At 36.9% G+C, this 20,891-nt stretch overlaps 1 protein-coding gene and 1 pseudogene across 1 annotated transcript; both read left to right on the top strand.

The window, feature by feature from the left end:
- Positions 1-1,717: 1,717 nt before the first annotated feature.
- LOC100663104 (olfactory receptor 52N4-like) lies at positions 1,718-10,577 on the top strand (annotated as a pseudogene).
- Positions 10,578-13,713: 3,136 nt separating this feature from the next.
- On the top strand, positions 13,714-15,682 carry LOC100663384 (putative olfactory receptor 56B2). Its single transcript, XM_023542053.2, has one exon. It carries the CDS (start codon positions 14,072-14,074, stop codon positions 15,029-15,031), a length of 960 nt encoding a protein of 319 aa, XP_023397821.2. The 5' UTR covers positions 13,714-14,071; the 3' UTR covers positions 15,032-15,682.
- Positions 15,683-20,891: the final 5,209 nt, after the last annotated feature.

Here is a 20,891-nt window from a genome sequence, read left to right as displayed (position 1 = left end):
ACGAACCTGATAGAAAGAACCTTGATGTCAATTCTGGCCTTCAAGGAAACACTACTTTTACATAGAAAACCCATGTCATTCTTTCAACCATAATGCAAATTTCTAGAATTGTTTTAGCCTTGCAATTCTTAGCTTCGGATCACAATAAATAGGGAAACTAATAAGCAGGTAATAAGCTCCTATATGATTTAAATGAATATACCAGTTTTTAGAACATCTACATCATACATAACAAAGAGGGAAAAAAGCATTTCAGTAGTTTTTTTATTATTTTGATTGTGGAGAAACCTTATTAAACCTGAAGAAAAAACGTTTTGATACAATCAGTTTTAATTGCACTGAGTCAAACCTTTTATGTACTGTTTCTCAAAGTGATCTTGATCAGTGTTTTCTTGCTTTGATTTCTGCCTAATCTTATATTAATATTTTCTCTCAAAATTTTAGGCATATTCTTGGTGTGTTTGATGTGCTTTCTGTTTATCCAGAAAACATTTGAGGGTGGTTTTCTTTCTTGTCTTTGTCTTCTTTTACCTCAAAAACATATTTCACATGAACTCATGGAAATATTGAAAAGGGAAGACACCAGATCCACAAAAGGTGATTTAACACAAAGACTAGGTGGGAGGGAATTTTTGCATCAGAATCGTGCAGCAGCTGAGGGAGTAGCGTTTTTTAGAGAAGCAGGAGGACAGAAGCTCCCCAGAAGGAAGGTAGATGATATAGGGGAGGACAAGAATCGATGTGTTTAACCGTCAAGAAAATAACAGTAAGAAAATGTTTCACAATTTTGACAGAGAGTTAAAATATTTTGAGATAAGTACACCAAACACTAAGCATAAATAAAAGAAATTATTAATCAAAATGAAATATATTGAATGAGGAAGAAAATATTTTGTGACTCAGGAAGAGATAATTCCTACACGATTATAAAGGGTGACCCCACGTATGTGAGAGTGGACCTGGGCTTCACAGGGTTTTCAATGGCTGATTGTGTTTTTTTCCCTGAAGTGATCTCTAGGACTTTCTTCTGAGGCTCTCCTGGGTGGACTTGAACCAGGAACCTTTCAGTTGGCAGCTGAGCTCATTAACCCTTTGTGCTACCCAGAGACTCCAAAAGCTAGTAAGGAGCTAATATATCTGAAAGTGACTGTGGGAGCTGGACTTTAAAAGCTGGAGTATTGGAGCAGGAGATTTTTGTTTTTCATTATTAGCCTTCTGGAACTTTTTGACTTTTAAAAATAAATGCGCATTTCTTTGATAAGAATGAAAAAAATAATAATTAAAAAAAGTTTTAAAAAGGTGCAGTTTTGTGTTGAATTCACAACTCAGAAATTAAGAAGCCTCTTCCATGCCATTTACTCAGTTGTAAAGGGCCTGATTAATAACAGTACTCCCTGGGCTTGTAATGATGATTAAAATAATTAATGTCTGTAAAATTCTTAGGCTAGTGCCTGTTATATATTAAGCATAAATGCAAACCATTGGAACCCTCGTAGTGCTGTGGTTAGAGCTCAGGCTGCTAGCCAAAAGGTCAGCAGTTCAAATCCACCAGCTGCTCCTTGGAAACTTCATGGGACAGTTCTACTCTGTCCTGTAGGGTCAGTGTGAGTTGGAATCGACTTGGTGGTAACTTTTTTTTTTTTTTTTAAGTATGATTCATTAAGAACAACTATAAAAATATCCGCATCATATCTGTTGGATTACTGATGAGGTGATCAATGAGTTTTTCCTCAAGAAAACTACCAAAGGGAGAAGTGTTTATTTATTAACATTTCAATTAGACATCATAACAACATCCTCAGAAAGAACATAACATAATTATACTTGATTACAAATCTATGAAGATTGAATCTATGTTTTTGTGTTAAAATAATCTAGCCATAATATGATTGAATCTGTGACATTGTTATCATTGTTACTGGGTGCTGTCAAGTTGATTTCCAACTCATAGTGACCTCATGTATCTGAGTAGAACTGTCCATAGCGTTTTCTAGGCTGTTTTCTTTATGTTATGGGACCCCGGTGGCACAGTGGCTAAGCATTTCCTGCTAACTGAAAGGTTGGTGGTTCCAACCCACAAATTGCTCCATGGGAGAAACATGTGGCAGTGTGCTTCCATGAAGATTTGCTACCTTGGGACCCTATGAGGCTGTTCTACTCTGTACTCTAGGGTCGCTGTGAGTAGGAATCAGTTGGACAGCAACGGGTTTGATGTCTTTTTAATAATTCTGAGAGTAGATCATCAGATCTTTTCCTGAGGAGCCCCTGCATGGGTTTGAACAGACAACCTTTTGATTAGCAGCAGAACACTTAACTGTTGTGTCACCAGGGCTCTTTATCTGTGACATAACCACCAACAACTAAGCCTAATTCCCTTGAATCGATTCCTGTGACATAAAAACCCATTGCCGTTGAGTCGATTTGTGGAATAAATTGATGAATTAATGAACTAACAAACAATACAGAGTTCGTTTAAACTAAAAAAAAAACTATGTTTCAGTAAATATTCCCTGACGTTAAAAAAATGGTTATTTTGATATTAAAATGCAACATTTGACAGAGAGACGGAAACAGGTGGGGAGAGAGACTACGATGGATCTTTTTATTTCTTCTTTTCCTAATCTAGAGGATTAAAAATACAAAAACAAAAACTGATAAGCTGCTTAATAATCATACCAGCCTGATCATGTTAATGCTGAAGCAAACAGACGTGACCCCAACTTCATTCATTTTCAGAGGGATCCCAGGACTAGAGGACATGCACATCTGGATTTCCTTCCCATTCTGCTCCATGTATGTTGTGGCTATTGTAGGGAATTGTGGACTCCTCTACGTTGTTCGCTGTGAGGACTCCCTGCACAGGTCTATTTACTACTTCCTGGCCGTGCTTTCCCTCACCGACATTGTCATGTGCACTAGTACAATCCCTAAAGCTCCCTGCATTTTCTGGTTCCATCTGTAGAAAATCAGCTTTAATGAATGACTGGTTCAAATGTTCTTCATTCACACCTTCACAGGGACGGAATCTGGGGTGCTCATGCTTACGGCCTTGGTCTGCTATGTGGCCATCTGCTACCCACTGCGCTCTGCAACCACCCCCACCATTCCTGTCATTGTAAAGGGTGGGCTTGCCACTTTTCTGAGAGCAGTGTTTCTCATCATTCCTTTGATTTTCCTCACTAAGTGCCTACCCTATTGCAGAGGCAACATAATACACCATACCTACCGTGACCAGTTGTCTGTAGCCAAGTTATCCTGTGGAAATATCAAGGCCAATGTTGTCTATGGCTTAATGGCTGCTTTCCTGATTAGAGGTTTTGATATTTTGTGCATCACAATTTCCTACACCATGATCGTCTGGGTGGTGGTCAGCCTCTCATCAGCAGATGCTCGGCAGAAGGCCTTTAGCACCTGCACTGCCCACATCTGTGCTATTGTTTTCTCCTACAGTCCAGCTTTCTTCTGCTTCTTTTTTAACCACTTTGGAAGCCACAGAATCCCTCCATCTTGCCACATCATTGTGGTCAATCTGTATCTTCTCCTGCCTCCCACTATGAACCCTATTGTCTATGGGGTGAAAACGAGCAGATACAAGACTGTGTCATATTCTTTCAGGTTCTAAGGACACCAAACCCATAAGTGCATGCAAGAGATATTTTTCAGGGAAAAGAAGAAAAGGGAAGGGAAGGGGAGGGAAGGGGAGGGGAGGGGAGGGGAGGGGAGGCGAGGGGAGGGGAGGGGAGGGGAGGGAAGAGGAGGGGAGGGGAGGTGAGGGGAGGGGAGGTGAGGGGAGGGGAGGGGAGGCGAGGGGAGGGGAGGGGAGGGGAGGGGAGGGGATGTGAGGGGAGGGGAGGGGAGGGGAGGGAAGAGGAGGGGAGGGGAGGCAAGGGGAGGGGAGGCGAGGGGAGGGGAGGCAAGGGGAGGGGAGGGGAGGGGAGGGGATGGGAGGCGAGGAGAGGCGAGGGAAGGCAAGGGAAGGAAATAGAATGAAAGCAATGCTTCTGCCTGCTGTTTAGCCAAGCGTCAATGATGCATTTTCAAGAGTACAGTTTGGCCTTGACAATGGAAAGTGTTGAGTGGTGCATTTTTCTTAAGTGTCTTCAGAATTCCACCATTGATGGAATGTCCACCACTCTCACTACGCAGGTTTACCTCCTCACTCCTGTGAAGGACTGATCTCATTACTAACTCTAGTTTCCATGATCAAAAACCTAATGAGAAGCTGAGGCAATTATGGAGAGAAATGAATAAAGTAAGATATAATTAATCTGCAGCCAGATGCCAGCTTGTTTTGTTTTCAAATAGTGACGGCAGCTTAAAAGTTGGAAAGTGGCCATGAAGGCACAACAATTGTTCTCTGTTCACCTGAAACAACAGAGGAATAAAGGAAGTCAGGAATAGGAGGAGGATATGGACGTGTGGCTAATTGCTTCCATGAACAAGTGCCTCCTCTGCCATGAGGCCAGAAGAACTGGATGGTGCCCAGATATCATTACTGAACACTTTGATCAGAAATTCTATACATGAATCCTGATCAGGGAAAATTCAGAAGAGAATTTCAAATTCTTATGGAATTCAGATTTTCTGGAGCTTTGGAGGTTGGATGAACCCCTGAAACCATTGTTCTGAAATATTCTTTAAACCTGATACCAAAAATATCCCCTAAAGTCTTCTTAAAATCAAACAATAAAAAAAAAAGAAAAACAATAATCCATTGCCATCAAGTCGATTCCAACTCATAGCAACCCTATAGGACAGAGTAGGACTGCTCTATAGGGTTCCCAAGGAGCTCCTGTTAGATTCGAACTGCCTCCCTTTTGGTTAGCAGCAATAGCTCTTAACCATTACACCACCAGGGTTTCCTAAAAGCCAAACAATAGTTTAGCTTAACAATTAGAGAATGTCTGGCTTGAGAATTATGACCTTTTAAAATCTATCTACCCTCCCCCTACAAGCTATTTTTGTAAGTGCCACTAGGTCAATTTTTTACAAGTTGCTGCAAAAAAGTTAGCATAGAGAGCTTAGAAAAATATCTTGAGGGAGGAGGGAGCGGTTGGCAAAGAAACGTAGTAGGCATGCGTTATTTGTGTAAAATACGTATATGGGCTCAAATTAACGACAGTAACTCAAGAGATCAGACAGGAACCTTAAGAGGCAGTGAGTTTATGTTAATGGGGGAGGAACAACTCAGAAAACAGGGGTGATAATGGCTGCACAACTCAAAGAATGTAATCAACGTCACTGAATTGTACATGAAGAAACTGTTGAATTGGTGTATGTTTTGCTGTGTATTCTCAAAAACGACAATAAAATAAATTATCAAAAAATAGCAATTGGAATTTTCAGATTTTAGACAGTTATTATTTTTCTCTGTAAAATATTTTCCTCATCATTACTAAAATTCTGCTTTCTTAATGATATCTGCCTTATGGAGAAGTTAAAAAGTATCCCTTGAAGTTCTTAGTTAAAGGAAGTTTCAGCCTCTGGTTTTCAAATTTAGAAATAAGTTAGTTCGCTGATCCTGTCTCTCCCAGCCTGGCCCAAAGGAAACTGCTTCTCTACAAACTAGTGGGATATGCCATTCCTTTCAAGATGGCCTTCAAAGACACACAGCCTAGAGGAATAGAAAAATCTGTTAATCAAGTATAAGGAGCAATAACGATAAATGTTTTATGAGCAGAGGATGAGGGGGTGGTCAGAAGTACTTTTCTTCTCTTGTTTCCAAATGAAACTCAAGGAGTTAAGTTTACTTTCTCTTTGATTTTAAAGATTCTTAAAAATTAATAATGAGGGGAGGCTGAAGAAAATGGTTATGATACATTAACATCACAGAAACCATGACAATTAAATAGGAGTATAAAGTAAATGTAATTTTTTACTTTAATCTCTCCCTGTCCAGCTCACAAGGATATATAGTTCTTCCTCCAATTCAGTTTATGTGTACTCATTAAGTGGCATTTCATTATTTCGAGTTGCTCTCTACTTTCTCATTTTAAAATTCTACAAAAATCAGTACCCATTCCTCAAAATATACTTGTTCTTCATGTGTCACCCATTTATCTACTCACTTTAACAGCAAACCTTCTATAACTAATTGTCAACATTACATCCTCAGCCCAAAACCACTTTCCCTATAGTTTGTCTTTTTCTTCCCCTGCCCATGGCCTGAAATTGCTTTGGACAATTTCATCAGTGCCTTCCATGTTAACAAAGCAAATAGATCATTCTTTAACCTCATGTAACACTAACTCTCATGAATATGAACGTAATTCATTTATTCTTGATTTCTTGAAATTCTCTCAATTCTTATTTCAGAAACACTACATATTTTGTTTTTCTACACTCTTGTTGAATGCTCTTTATGACCTCATTTCATAGTTTCTCTTTTTTCTGCCATATGTATATATATATAACTTATTTTTGCAAAAATCTCAAAATTTTAATGTGGCTGATTCTATCATTTTGAAAATTACATGTGGATCTTATTTATGACACTACCTGACACCCTAAGACAATGAAATGGTATTCTTCCAGATGTTCTCATATTAGATTTACATACTTATGTTTCAAAACTAGGTTTTAATAGAATAAGATTTCCATTTTGTTTGTGGTTTGAGCCAGAGATATAACCTTATTTTTCTCTGTATATTGAGCCAGTTTTTCCAAATATCATTTATTAATCAATCTTCAATTGTCAACTGTTTTATCAAACTTCTGCTCTTCACCGGGTTTCCATATTTCTGTTTCAAATCTCTAGTTGTCTGTTCCTTTTCTATTATTACATCTTGTTTACTAATATGGGTTTGTATTAATCTATACCTATATCTGCATAGCTATATATATTTTACCTATTATTGATAGCTATTTTTTTATGTACATTTCTATGTTTTCTATATTGACTAGGCTTTTTTTACATCTTTTCTATTCCAAATAAATCTTACAGAAAGATAAGATAAGGTTGATATTTATCTGAATTTATGAATTCACCATAATTTGTGGAAATCTGACATCTATGCAATGTTATAATCTTACCCATGAATACATGTTGACAGGCACTGTGTCATGGGAGTTCAGAGCAAGCCCTCTAGTAGCAGATTGTTACTTCTTTATTGACTTTGGACAAAGTACTTAAATTACCTATGCTTAAATTATCTGTAGTTTTTTCATCTATATAATGGAGGCCATTATGGTACCTCCCACAAGCAGTTGTTATCTGATAGATGTAGCCGTGAATGTGGATGTTGATAGACAGATAAAAATTTTGGTGCCTGAAATAGTGAGTGCTCAGTAGTCTACTGTACTATTTCTGTATTGATTCATGTCTTCCTATGTTTTTCAAAAGCTTTTAAAACTTTATAGATAAATATATTTATAGTCATCTTTTGATTCATTTCATATACTATATACTTTTTTTTTGCTATTGTAACTGTGATTTTTTTTTCTTATTATCCCTTCTATTACATCAGTGCTAGAGGAGAGTAACATTATTGCTTATTCTAAATTGATGTGCTATCCAACTACTCTGTCCCCCTTTTTTATTCCAACTGTCTGTCTCAGTGTTATTTACAGATCATATATTATTAGAAAATAATGACAGTTTTATCTCTCACTTTTATAATGGTGTACCTCTTGAGTTTTTTTTTTTTTTTTCTCTTTTTGACTTGGTTAAAACCACTAGTATATGGTGATGATGAACATACTTGTTTTGCTGTTGATGTTAAAAGATTGAGTTTAAACTATCTTCATTGGGTATTATGCAAGCTTTTTTTTTGGCATATGTGTTTTATCAAATTAAAAATATTCATTCTTTGTTTTATGAGTGTTTTTTAATTGTAAATAGTTATAATAGAACACTACAAAATTGTTTCCTATGAATATTAAGATTGTTGTTTCCTTGTTTAAAATTTCCAGCAAATGAAAAAGTTTGAACATAGTTAAATGTTCACCAAATAATCATTGATTTTGTGTTTTTGTGTGACTAAATGGATGGGCCTTTTATATTGACCTTTTATATGTGAGTAAAACTAATCAAAAGAGTAGAAAGTTCATTGTTTGCGAAGAACATATTTTAAGTTTTTTGAAAGCCTGTATTTGCTAGCAAAGATCAAAGACTGCAACCTTCAGTATGGAGTCTTTGATAAATGCAGAAATGACTGAAGTTGTCAAGGGTTTCATTTTACTTGGACCCACAATCAATGACCATGGAAGTAGCAATAAAGAGATCGGACGATATATTGCACTGGGAAAATCTGCTGAAAAAGACCTCTTTAAAGTGTTGAAAGGTAAGGATGTCACTTTGAGGACTAAGGGGCACCTGACCTAAGCCATGGTATTTTCAATTGCCTTATATGCATGAGAAAGCCGAACGATGAATGAAGAAGTCCAAAGAGGAATCAACACCTTTGAATTTCATTGTTGGCAAAGAATATTGAACGGATTGCCAAAAAAAACGAATAAATTTGTCTTGAAAGAAGTAAATTCAGAATGTTCCTTAGAGGCTTCGTCTCACATACTTTGCACATGTTATCAGGAGGGATCAGTTCTTGGACAAGGACATCATGCTTGGTAAAAGTGGAGGGTTATTGAAAAAGAGGAAGACCATCAAGGAGATGGATTGACACAGTGGCTGCAACAATGGGCTCAAGCAGAGCAAGAATTGTGAGGATGGTGCAGGACTGGGCAGTGTTTCCTTCTGTTGTTCACAGGTCGTTATGAGTCAGAGCTGACTTGGCACCACTTAACATCAAATTATTTATTGACATCTTTTTTTTAATGAATTATGGAATATTTTGCTGATTTGAAAAAAGCAAACCCTGTACTCAGAGATTTTACAACTGTGCAGGGTGTGGGGGGAGAGAAGAGCTGAAGTGAAAAAGGGAAAAGGCTTAAATAACTCAGTAGTATAAGTATTGTTAGCAGTAGGAAATGTATAAAGAAAAGATTTGTTATAGAAATGGAGTTTGGGATTGGCCTCAAAATAAGGCAAAATATGGCCAGTAGAGATTTTAATCTAGTCAGAGAAATCACAAAACCTTGGGATTGTTGTTGGTATAGATGGAGTCCATGGGAAAGAGTGAGCTCATGAATTAAAAATGAAGTTCTACCACATACTAACTCTGTGACATCACACATGTTTCTTGTTGTGCCTCACTTTCCTCATCTATAAAATAGAATAAATAATGAAGCCTAACTCAAAGGAAGTTATTATGAGGATAAATTTTTTGAAATATGTAACACGCTTAGAATAACTTGTGGCATGTAGGAAGTACTGTATAAGTTTTTGCTATTTTTTTATTATGGAGTGGGTGGGGAAGTACTTCTAAATCTCATTTTCATAAAGTGAGTTTATCTGTCATTTGTGGCAAGTGGTCTGGAAAAGTGGGTTGTGGACACTTTATGCTGCTAAGATATGTATATGTAGTGATAAGTTTACAAAATGAAATAATATAAAATCACTTGCTTTTCTGGCTTGGTATTTATTTGTGTGAGGTGGAGGATAAGACTAGGATGGTTGATGAAATTCTTCCTAAAGACCATTCTTGGGGTTACTCACAAAGAATCAAGTCACCCTGAAGCCTACCACAGAGCTAAGAGCATCTTTTCTTCCCTTTCTGTAACGGGGCTCAGTCTACCCAAACGAAATGCAACATGATGCAAGAATTACAAGTTTCTGTTCTCCGATGGTTTATCAATCACTTAATATCACTTGCTATCTAGAGCTCACTAAACCAGTTACTTGCTAAGTGTCTTCCTTTGCTCAAAACTAGACAGGTACTAGAGATACAAGTTAAGAGAAAATGACTATGAAATTTCTGCATTTGCAAAACTGATTATACTTATAGAGAGGGAGAAGTCATATATTGTTTTGTTTTGGTTTTTTCCTTCAAAATGTTTTTCCAAAAGACTCTTCTTAAAGAGAAGGCTACTTAAAACTCACACATTTGAGCCCATGTATACCTACATTTAATAAAATCTAGCTTAACCATTGTCAAATTAGGATATTTGCTTAATAATATGATCTGAGTATTTGTCTCTAATTATACCCACCCCCTGGGTTTGCCTGGCCTCAAGCTGACAAGGGTTTTATGGCTTTGGGGAGTTGGCTTTATCTCCAGCACAGCTGATCCCTGGATTTCTCTGCGCTGGTCATAAAATGCTAGAGTCCATCTGCAGTAGCTGTCAACCAGCTCTTGGTATACGCAGATCACTACTCGAGACTGGATGAGCTTACTCCCTGACAGCCTGCAGTAAGTACACAGTCGGGCTGAGGCCAGCCTTTTCAACCTTCTGCAGAGATTTGGAGAAGCCTTACAGAGCTCTGCTGCTAATGTAAAGGTCTGCAGTTTGAATCCACCAGCTGCTCCTTGGAAACCCTATGTGGCAGCTCTACTCTGTCCTACATGGTCGTTATGAGTGGGAACTGACTTGATAGAAACAGATTTTTTTTTTTTGGAAAGAAGATTAGGACTCAGCTATGATAAGAGCGTGTGCACTAGTCATTGCTCCCACTAAAGCAGCCTTTTTTTCACAATTGTCACCTCTTGTGTTTTTTTTAAATACCTGTAGCCTCCGATTGATTGATCCTGGATAATGCTTTAAGAATCCTCCTGCAAAACTAAGCCAGCTGGTGATATTTAAAACAAAAACAGTTTCAGAGCTAATTCTGGTTCAGGTACAAACGCTTATTAGCAAGCAGACACAGGTTCATAAGACCTAGTCTTTAAATGGTGGATTTCCTTGTTCTCTGCCTTTTTAGGAGCTCCACTAGGACAGTGATGGAATAATACTAGAGGGACAGAATAAACCTCCAATGACTCTTTCGAGTGAAGCACACTCTGAGCCAAATTAACCTGAGTACTGAAAATTTTATAGAAACTTGACATGACATAATATTAAATGTTCCATATCCACTATGTCCCAATATATAAAAATATTAAATTATGGTGAAGTATATTAGCACCAGCATTTTTCGGAATCATTCTCATTGTGGTGTGAGATTTTATTAGTTTTTTTTTTTTTTAATCTTTATAATTCTTCAAAAAGTTTTCCTATCCCAGTGCTCAGCTGGCCTTATAGTTGGTTCAAATGTTCTTGCTAGTTTTTTCTTAGCTCTCTGGCTCCTAATAAACAGGTCCCTGGTGTCAGGTCTTGATGACTACTGTCCTGGCGGAGGGAATAGTCATCCAGACTCATTAAATTGAACACACAAATATTAATTCTCTTTCTATCTTGAAAGGATTTTAATTAAGAACTTTCACAATTCATATGAAATGAGTGATCATATTCATAGAAGTGATGCCTTTGAGTTATGGTAGTAGAGCCCTGGTTTCAAAGTGGTTAAGAGCTATGGCTGCTAACCAAAAGGTCAGCAGTTTCAATCCACCAGGCACTCCTTGGAAACCCTATGGGGCACTTCTACTCTGTCCTATAGGGTCCCTACGAATCAGAGAATATTGAATATACCATGGACTGCCAGAAGAATGAATAAAACTGTCTTGGAAGAAGCACAGCCAGAGCGCTCCTTAGAAGCAAGGATGGTGAGAGTTCATCTCATACACTTTGAATATGTTATCAGGAGGGACCAGTCACTGGAGAGGGACATCACGCTTGGTAAAGAAGGTCAGCAAAAAAGAGGAAGACCCTCAATGAGATGGATTAACACAGTGGTTGCAACAATGGGCTCAAACATAGCAATGATTGTGACCATGTCGCAGGACTGGGCAGGGTTTTGTTCTGTAGTACACGGGGTCACTATGAGTTGGAACCAACTGGTTGGCACCTAAAAACAAGATCTTATGGATTATAACAAAGGATTCTAGGGGCTAAGGAAAAATTTCAAGTTCATAGGGCTACATGTAGTCACATTTTTCTCTAAAACATTTGAACATTTGTAAAAATGACACAATTTTTCACTCTTCTAAAGGGTTCTGTACAGAATTTCTTGGTGTTTCAGTCTAGATCGTTATGTTTTCTAAGATAGATGCCAGCTGTACTTCTTCCTTACTAATCCACTAGCATTTTGCAGTAATGTAATATAGCATAGTGGGCTACATCAATGAGTAGAAATTGAGATTGTGGGTGCCCCTGACTTGTTCATTCAATAAGCAGTTATCTTTGAATTTTCACTAGATAATATATATTTACATTATAAATGTCCTCTTTTTTCCTGGTTTAACTTAATTTAAAAAGTTATAAGTGGATATAATCAAATGCTTCTCTGATATATCTCAGCTGTTGTTACTGTTTCTATTTAATTTCTTAACATAGTTAATTACAATTAAAATATTTCCCATGTTAAACCTTACTTCATCATGCATGAAATGTGTTTTATATGTTGCATAATTAGATTTGCTAATATTGGATGTTCATAGTTGAAATAGCCTAATATTTTTTTCTTTTAAAATGTCTTTTCCAGTGGAACTTAGTTAGCTTATTCTCACGACTCCTTGACAACATACACACTGTAGTAATTATATAATCGAAGATGATTTATGAAAATTCTTTGGCATATTTTTCTGGTGTTTTTAAATTTCCAATTTATGTTTTAGTTTCATCTATTATTTTCAGTCAGTTTTACTGAATTATTTATTCTCTGAAAATTATACAGGAATTTTTCATTTTTAATGATAAAGTAATGTGCTGTATTCTTTAAACCAAAACTGTTGCCATCCAGTTGATTCTGACTCATAGCAACCCTCTAGGACAGAGTAGAACTGCTCCATAGCGTTTCCAAGGAGTGGCTGGTGCATTCAAGCTGCTGACCTTTTGGTTAGCAGCCGAGCTCTTAATATATTCCTTAGTATTTTTTAAATTAATTTTTCTGCTTGACGTTACCTGAGTTTTAGTTATTGTGTATTTCTGTCTTAATTATAGTGTTTTTGTGTCTTACCTTTGTTTTCCCTTACACAATTATTGAGAGTTTTTCTATGTTACAATTGTCTTTAAATAATAAAGCTTTCATTTTTAGAGAATTCTAATTAAATTTTTTCCAATTCAGTAGTGTCTTTTTTTTTTGGTTTCTTTATGTTTACTCAGTAATTAGTTATTACAATTCCTTGAGTTAACCGATTAGTCCACTAATTTCTAAAACAATTTTTGGTTTATACTATGTACATTTGAAGTTATAGATTTATCAAATAAAATTTTAACCATATTCCTAAAGTTTTAAAATTCTCATTGTTCTTTACTTTTTGTGATTTCCATTATTACTTTAATATGGAGTCGTTTATTATTTCATAGTATTGTTCATTTTTTTCCCAAATGTTATGCATTTATTTTGTTTCATTTATATCAGCTATGTTATGGGGCAGTTCTACTCCGTCCTATAGGGTGACTATGAGTCAGAATCTACTCAACAGGAATGGGTTTGGTTTGTTTTTTTTTAGAGGAATGTTAAATACTGGGATTTCCAGTCTATATTTCTCTCTTTTATAGTTGCTTGACTTTAGACATGTCTTTAGCATTTCTGTATATCAGTTTTCACGCTACAATATTGGTATACTAAGCTACTTCATATATTTTAACTGAAAATCAAATAATACTCATTAGTGTTTCACAAACTCTCAAGTATTCAAATAACAAAAAGATTTTTATGCTATTCTCTATTCTTATGTGTGTCTGGAAGTCCCCATGCATGTGTACTTCTACTGTGAGTCTATGTATTCACTCTAAAATTAAACCAACCCATTAACAAACCCAAATGGAGGGGTCCAAGCTGTGGTATCAGCTCACTTTCATCTTGTCCTGTTTCTGGGACTTACTACATGGAAGATCATGAGGAAGGACTTGGTTTTCTCCAAAGTTCTATTTTCTGTTATAAGAAGGTAGAAATGATATGACCTGTCTTACAGAGTTTTTGTGATGATTAACTGAATTAGCTCATAGAATGTATTATCACAGTTCTTGTTTTGTAAAAAATGCCCAACAAATGTTTAGTGGGATGATGAGCATAATGAAGATGATGGTGATCTCTCTTTTAATGTCATGATTGGGAATAACAGTTTTTTTAAAAAAAGACTACGATAGAGATAATCAAGAATAATAACTTGAATAATTTTCCTTTTAGGGAAGGATGTTCCAGTCTCTCAGAAATTCTAACAGCTCTAAGTTCCAGCTCTCTGAGTTCATCCTGATGGGATTCCCAGGTATTCATGAGTGGCAGCACTGGCTCTCCCTGCCCTTGGCTCTGATCTACCTCTTAGCTCTTGGTGCCAATATCCTTATTCTGATCACCATCAACCAAGAGAATACACTGCACCAGCCTATGTACTATTTTCTTTGTGTCTTGGCTGTGGTGGACATGGGCTTGGCTACCACCATCATGCCCAAGACTTTGGCCATCTTGTGGTTCAATGCTAAGGCCATCAGTCTCCCTGAGTGCTTTTCTCAGATGTATGTCATACATTGTTTTGTGGGCATGGAGTCAGGCATCTTCCTGTGTATGGCTATTGATAGATATGTAGCCATTTGCCAACCTTTACGATATCCATCAATAATTACTGAATCTTTTGTGGTCAAAGCAACTGTATTAATGGTACTGAGAAATAGCCTGTTAACCATTCCAGTGCCAGTGTTGGCTGCTCAGAGATACTACTGCTCCCAGAATCAAATTGAGCATTGTCTGTGCTCTAACCTTGGAGTGACTAGCCTCTCCTGTGATGACAGGACAATCAACAGCATGTACCAGCTACTTCTGGCTTGGACATTCATGGGAAGTGACCTGGGTATGATTATTTTATCATACGCTTTGATACTGCAGTCTGTGCTAAGGTTGAATTTAGCAGAAGCTACCTCTAAGGCCCTGAGCACCTGCACTTCCCATCTCATTCTAATTCTTTTCTTCTACACGACTGTTGTTGTCATTTCCATCACTCACAGTGCAGCAATGACAGTTCCCCTCTTCCCAGTTCTACTCAATGTGTTACACAATGTCATTCCTCCCGCCCTCAACCCTATGGTCTATGCACTCAAGAACAAGGAGCTCAGGCAGGGCTTGGGCAAGGTACTTAGACTGGGCATCAAGAACAGCTAATTTGATGATGGTGCTCATGGTTGTTAATTTCTCCATATACTTGCCAATATATTCTCTGAAGATTTCCAAATGGCAGAAGAGATAAGGAAAACGGACAATATTCCAGATTTTCATTAATATAAGGAATCAGTGGCAACTACTGAAATTTAAAAAAGGGGGAAGGGATCACTAATATTTGAAATCTTTGTAAGTCAAGCAAAAATCTTAATAAAATAGAGGAAGATAATGATCTTGATTGTCTTGAGGAATCTAAGAAAAGAAAAATTGGAATATGTGGCCCAAAGTTCCTCAGGCCTCTCTCATATTGCTTCCTATGCATTCTTCATTCTTGCTGCAGAATATCTTTCTTCGTTTCTGAGTTCACAAGGAAAAAAAAAATACTTATTGCCAAAACGGATCATATTCATTAGTTCAAGAAATTTCAGAATCAGTTGGAATATACTATTCCTATGTCAGTTATCCAGGGGAGCATTCTCATTGTCCCAGTTTGGTTTGGGTAATCCATTCTGGAATAATTGATTATGGTCCAAGAGTCATATGTTTGATGGATCACTGAACAGAGTGACTAAATAGTCCTTACAGTACCCACAAAACAAGAATTTCTAAAATCATGAGCATAGTATCCTTTCATTGAACTTATAAAAACTATTACAACCTGAAAGTCTAGAAGAAAAAAAATGTATTTTTTTATACTTTGATAGAACTTAAAAAATTTATATGGTTTAAGCACTCTCATATTTTCATATTTTGAAGAGTCAGGGCCTCTAAACTTAATAAATATATTGTGGCTTATTGTACTGCAAAATGGCTCCCAAGGTTTCATGTTGATAGATTGGCCAGAGATGAAAGGGCAATGCCAGAGAGACGAGGAATGTTACTAAGCAAGCAAGCAAAAATATAAATAAATAAAACAAACAACACTTGATATAATTTATTTTGCGGTGGGGAAACATTCTCATAATTTCACTGTTTACAAAATACTTGGGGAACATTAAAAATGAAAAGGCATCAGAACTGGATTTCATACTGCCAGTGCCATGGTTTCATTATCCTTAAAATACTTCACAGATGATTATAACCAAAAGACCACGGCCTTGTTCAAGATAATTTTTTTCATTTTTCATTTATTCTTCTATCTCAGATCATCCATTATGTCATGGATGCTTCATTTACTCAAAGCCATCCCTCTATTTAACTCAAGCTTATTTGGGGGTCTCCTTTAAGTCACCTAAGTGCTAAATCAAATCATCCTGTGTTTTATTTAAAGTTTATTACTTATATATACAATGTAGTTTATTTAACTGTGAATTGACATGGATTACAAACTGCATGTGATAAAAAGCAACAAAATTGAAATTAATGAAATAGGACCTAACAGATATAGGAACAGGAAAATATAGTCCAGTTACACCATTATTATGCCTTTACACATGTTGGCTTTAAAAACCAAGAATTCTGGTAAATTAAAAATTTGTAAAAGCCAAACTAAAACCAGTCGTTCTGGGGAGCCCCAACATTTCTAATTCTGAGATGGGAGTGGTATTATTTTATTTATTTATTTTAATTATTATTGCACTTTAAGTTAAAGTTTACAAATCAAGTCAGTCTCTCACACAAAAACTCATGTACACCTTCCTGTATACTCCCAGTTGCTCTCCCCCTAATAAGACAGCCCACTCCCTCTCTCCACTCTCTCTTTTCGCACCCATTTTGCCAGCTTCTAACCCCCTCTACCCTCTCGTCTCCCCTCCAGACAGGAGATGCCAACATAGTCTCAAGTGTCCACCTGATCCAAGAAGCTCACTCCTCAACAGCATCCCTCTCCAACCCATTGTCCAGTCCAATCCATGTCTGAAGAGTTGGCTTTGGGAATGGTTCCTGTGCTAGGCCAACAGAAGGTCTGGGTGCCATGGCCACCAGGGTCCTTCTAGTTTCAGTCAGAACATTAAGTCTGGTCTTTTTACAAGAATTTGGGGTCTGCATCCCACTGCTCTCCTGCTTCCTCAGGGGTTCCCTGTTGTGTTCCCTTTCAGGGCAGTCATCGGTTATAGCTGGACACCATCTAGTTCTTCTGGTCTCAGGTTGATGTACTCTCTGGTTTATGTAGCCTTTTCTGTCCCTTGGGCTCATAATTACCTTGTGTCCTCCGTGTTCTTCGTTCTACAATGATCCAGGTGGGTTGAGACCAATTGATGCATCCTAGATGGCTGATTCCTAGCATTTAAGACCCCAGACACCACTCTTCAAAGTGGGATGCAGAATGTTCTCTTAATAGATTTTACTGTGCCAATTAACTTAGATGTCCCCTGAAACCATGGTCCCCATACTTGCTACACTGGTCTTCGAAGCATTCAGTTTATTCAGGAAACTTCTTTGCTTTTGGTTTAGTCCAGTTGTGCTGACCTTGCCTGTATTGTGTGCTGCCTTTCGCATCCCCTAAAATAGTTATCTATTATCTTATTAATGAATATCCCTCTCTCCCCCTCCCTCCCTCCCTCCCCCTTCTTGTAATCATCACAGAATATTTTCTTCTCTGTTTAAACTATTTCTTAAGTTCTTATAATAGTGGTCTTATACAATATTTGTCCTTTTGCAACGGACTAATTTCACTCAGCATAATGCCTTCCAGATTCCTCCATGTTATGAAACATTTCACAGATTCATCACAGTTCTTTATCAATGGGAAGTATTCCATTGTGTGAATATACCATAATTTATTTATCCATTCATCCTTTGATGGGCACCTTGGTTGCTTCCATCTTTTTGCTACTGTAAATAGTGCTTCAATGAACATGGGTGTGCATATATCTATTCATGTAAAGGCTCTTATTTCTCTAGCATATATTCCAAGGAGTGAGATTGCTGGATGGTATGCTGGTTCTACTTCTAGCTTTTTAAGGAAGTGCCAAATGGATTTCCAAAGTGGTTGTATTATTTTACTTTCCCACCAGCAGTGTAGAAGGGTTCCAATCTCTCCATAGCCTCTACAACATTTATTATTTTGTGTTTTTTGGTTTAATGCCTGCCTTGTTGGAGTGAGAGGAATCTCATTGTAGTTTTGATTTGCATTTCTCTAATTGCTAATGATCACGAGCATTTCCTCATGCATCTGTTAGCTACTTGAATGTCTTCTTTAGTGAAGTGTTTGTTCATATCCTTTGCCGATTTTTTAATTGGTTTATTTGTCTCTTTGTAGTTGAGTTTTTGCAGTATCGTTTAGATTTTAGAGGTCAGGCACTGATTGGAAATATCATAGCTAAAAACTTTTTCCCAGTCCGTTGGTAATCTTTTTACTCTTTTGGTGAAGTCTTTAGATGAGCATAGGTGTTTGATTTTTAGGAGCTCCCAGTTTTCTAGTTTTTCTTCTGCATTGTTAATAATGTTTTGTATACAGTTTATGCCATGTCTTAGGGCTCCTAACATTGCCCCTATTTTTTCTTCCACGATCTTTACTGTTTTAGATTTTATATTTATGTCTTTGAACCATTTTGAGCTTGTTTTTGTACATGGAGTGAGGTATGGGTCTTGTTTCATATTTTTCCAGGTAGATATCCAGTTATGCCAGCACCATTAGTTAAAAAGACTGTCTTTTCCACGTTTAACTGCTTTGGGGCCTTTGTCAAATACGAACTGCTCATATGTAGGTGGATATACGTCTGGATTCTCAATTCTGTTCCATTGGTCTATGTATCTGTTGTTGTGCCAATACCATGCTGTTTTGACTTCTGTGGAGGTATAATAGGTTCTCAAATCAGTTAGAGTGAGACCTCCCACTTTGTTCTTGTTTTTCAGGAATACTTTAGCTCTCTGGGGCCTCTTTCCCTTCCATGTGAAGTTGTTGATTTGTTTCTCCATCTCATTAAAAAAATGTTGTTGGAATTTGGATCAGAATTCTGTTAAATACATAGATGTCTTTTGGTGGAATAGGCTTTTGTATAATGTTAAATTTTCCTATCCATGAGCATGGTATATTTTTTCACTTACGTAGGTCTCTTGTTTTCTTGCAGAAGTGTTCTGTAGTTTTCTTTATATAAGTCTTTTACATCTCTAGTAAGATTTATTCCTAAGTATTTTATCTTCTTGGAGGCTACTGTAAATGGTATTGATTTGGTGATTTCCTCTTCGATGTTCTTTTTGTTGGTGTAGAGCAATCCAACTGATTTTTGTATGTTTATCTTGTATCCCAATACTCTGCTGAAGTCTTCTATTGGTTTCAGTAGTTTTCTTGGTGATTCTGTAGGGTTCTCTGTGTATAAGTTCATGTCATCTGCAAATAGAGATACTTTTACTTCTTCCTTGCCAATCTGGGTGCTCTTTATTTTTTTATCTACTGTAATTTCCCTGGCTAGGACCTCCAACACAATGTTGAATAAGGGTGGTGATAAAGGGCATCCTTGTTTGGTTCCTGATCTCAAGGGGAATGCTTTCAGGCTCTCTCCATTTAGGATGATGTTGGCTCTTGGCTTTATATAAATGCCCTTTATTATGTTGAGGAATTTTCCTTCTATTCCTATTTTGCTGAGTGTTTTTTATCATGAATTGGTGTTGAAATTTGTCCAATGCCTGTTCCGCATCAATTGAATAAAATCATGGGATTCTTCTCTTTTATTTATATGATAAAACCCATATGATGGATTACTTTAATTGTTTTTCTAATGTTGAGCCATCCCTGCATACCTGGTATGAATCTCACTTGGTCATGGTGATTTATTTTTTGGATATGTTGTTGAATTCTATTGGCTAGAATTTTGTTGAGGATTTTTGCATCTGAGTTCATGATGGATATAGGTCTGTAATTTTCTTTTTTTGTAGTGTCTTTACTAGGTTTTTTTTATTTTTTATTTTTTACTAGGTTTTGGCATCAGGGCTATGCTGGCTTCCTAGAATGAGTTTGGCAGTATTCTGTCCTTTTCTATGCTCTGAAATACCTTTAGTAGTAGTGGTGGTAACTCTTCTCTGAATGATGGTAGAACTCTGCAGTGAAGCTGGCCGGGTCAGGGTTTTTTTTTGTTGGGAGTTTTTTGATTTCCTTTTTACCCTCTTCTCTTCTTATGGGTCTATTTAGTCGTTCCACCTCTGTTTGCGTTAGTTTAGGTAGGTAGTGTGTTTCTAGGAATGCATCCATTTTTTCTAGGTTTTCAAATTCGTTACAGTAGAATTTTTGATAGTAATCTGATATGATTCTTTTAATTTCAGTTGGGCCCGTTGTAATATCACCCACATCATTTCTTATTTGGGTTATTTGCTTCCTCTCCTGTTTTTCTTTTGTCAGTTTGGCCAATGGTTTATCAATTTTGTTGATTTTTTCAGAGAAAAAGCTTTTGGTCTTCTTAATTCTTTCAACTGTTTTTCAGTTTTCTATTTCATTTAGTTCTGCTCTAAGTTTCATTATTTGTTTTCTTCTGGTGCCTGTAGATTTCTTTTGTTGCTCTCTTTCTATTTGTTCAAGTTGTAGGGATAATTCTTTGATTTTGGCCCTTTCTTCTTTTTATATGTGTGCATTTATTGATATAAATTGACCTCTGAGCACTGCTTTCACTGTGTCCCAAAGGTACTGATAGGGAGTGTTTTCATTCTCATTGTATTCTATGAATTTCTTTATTCCACCCTTAATGTCTTCTATAATCCAGTCTTTTTTGAGCAGGGTATTGTTCAGTTTCCAAGTGTTTGATTTCTTTTCCCTGCTTTTCCTGTTATGGATTTCCACTTTTATGGCCTTATGGTCAGAGAAGATGCTTTGGAATATTTCAATGTTTTGGATTCTGCTAAGGCTTGCTTTATGACCTAATATGTGGTCTATTCTAGAGAATGTTCCATATGTACTAGAAAAGAAAGTATACTTGGTTGCTGTTGGGTGGAG

Source organism: Loxodonta africana, chromosome 7 (genome assembly GCF_030014295.1).
Source record: "Loxodonta africana isolate mLoxAfr1 chromosome 7, mLoxAfr1.hap2, whole genome shotgun sequence".
Taxonomy (NCBI): Eukaryota; Metazoa; Chordata; class Mammalia; order Proboscidea; family Elephantidae; genus Loxodonta; species Loxodonta africana.
This window is presented reverse-complemented; position numbering and strand designations above follow the sequence as displayed.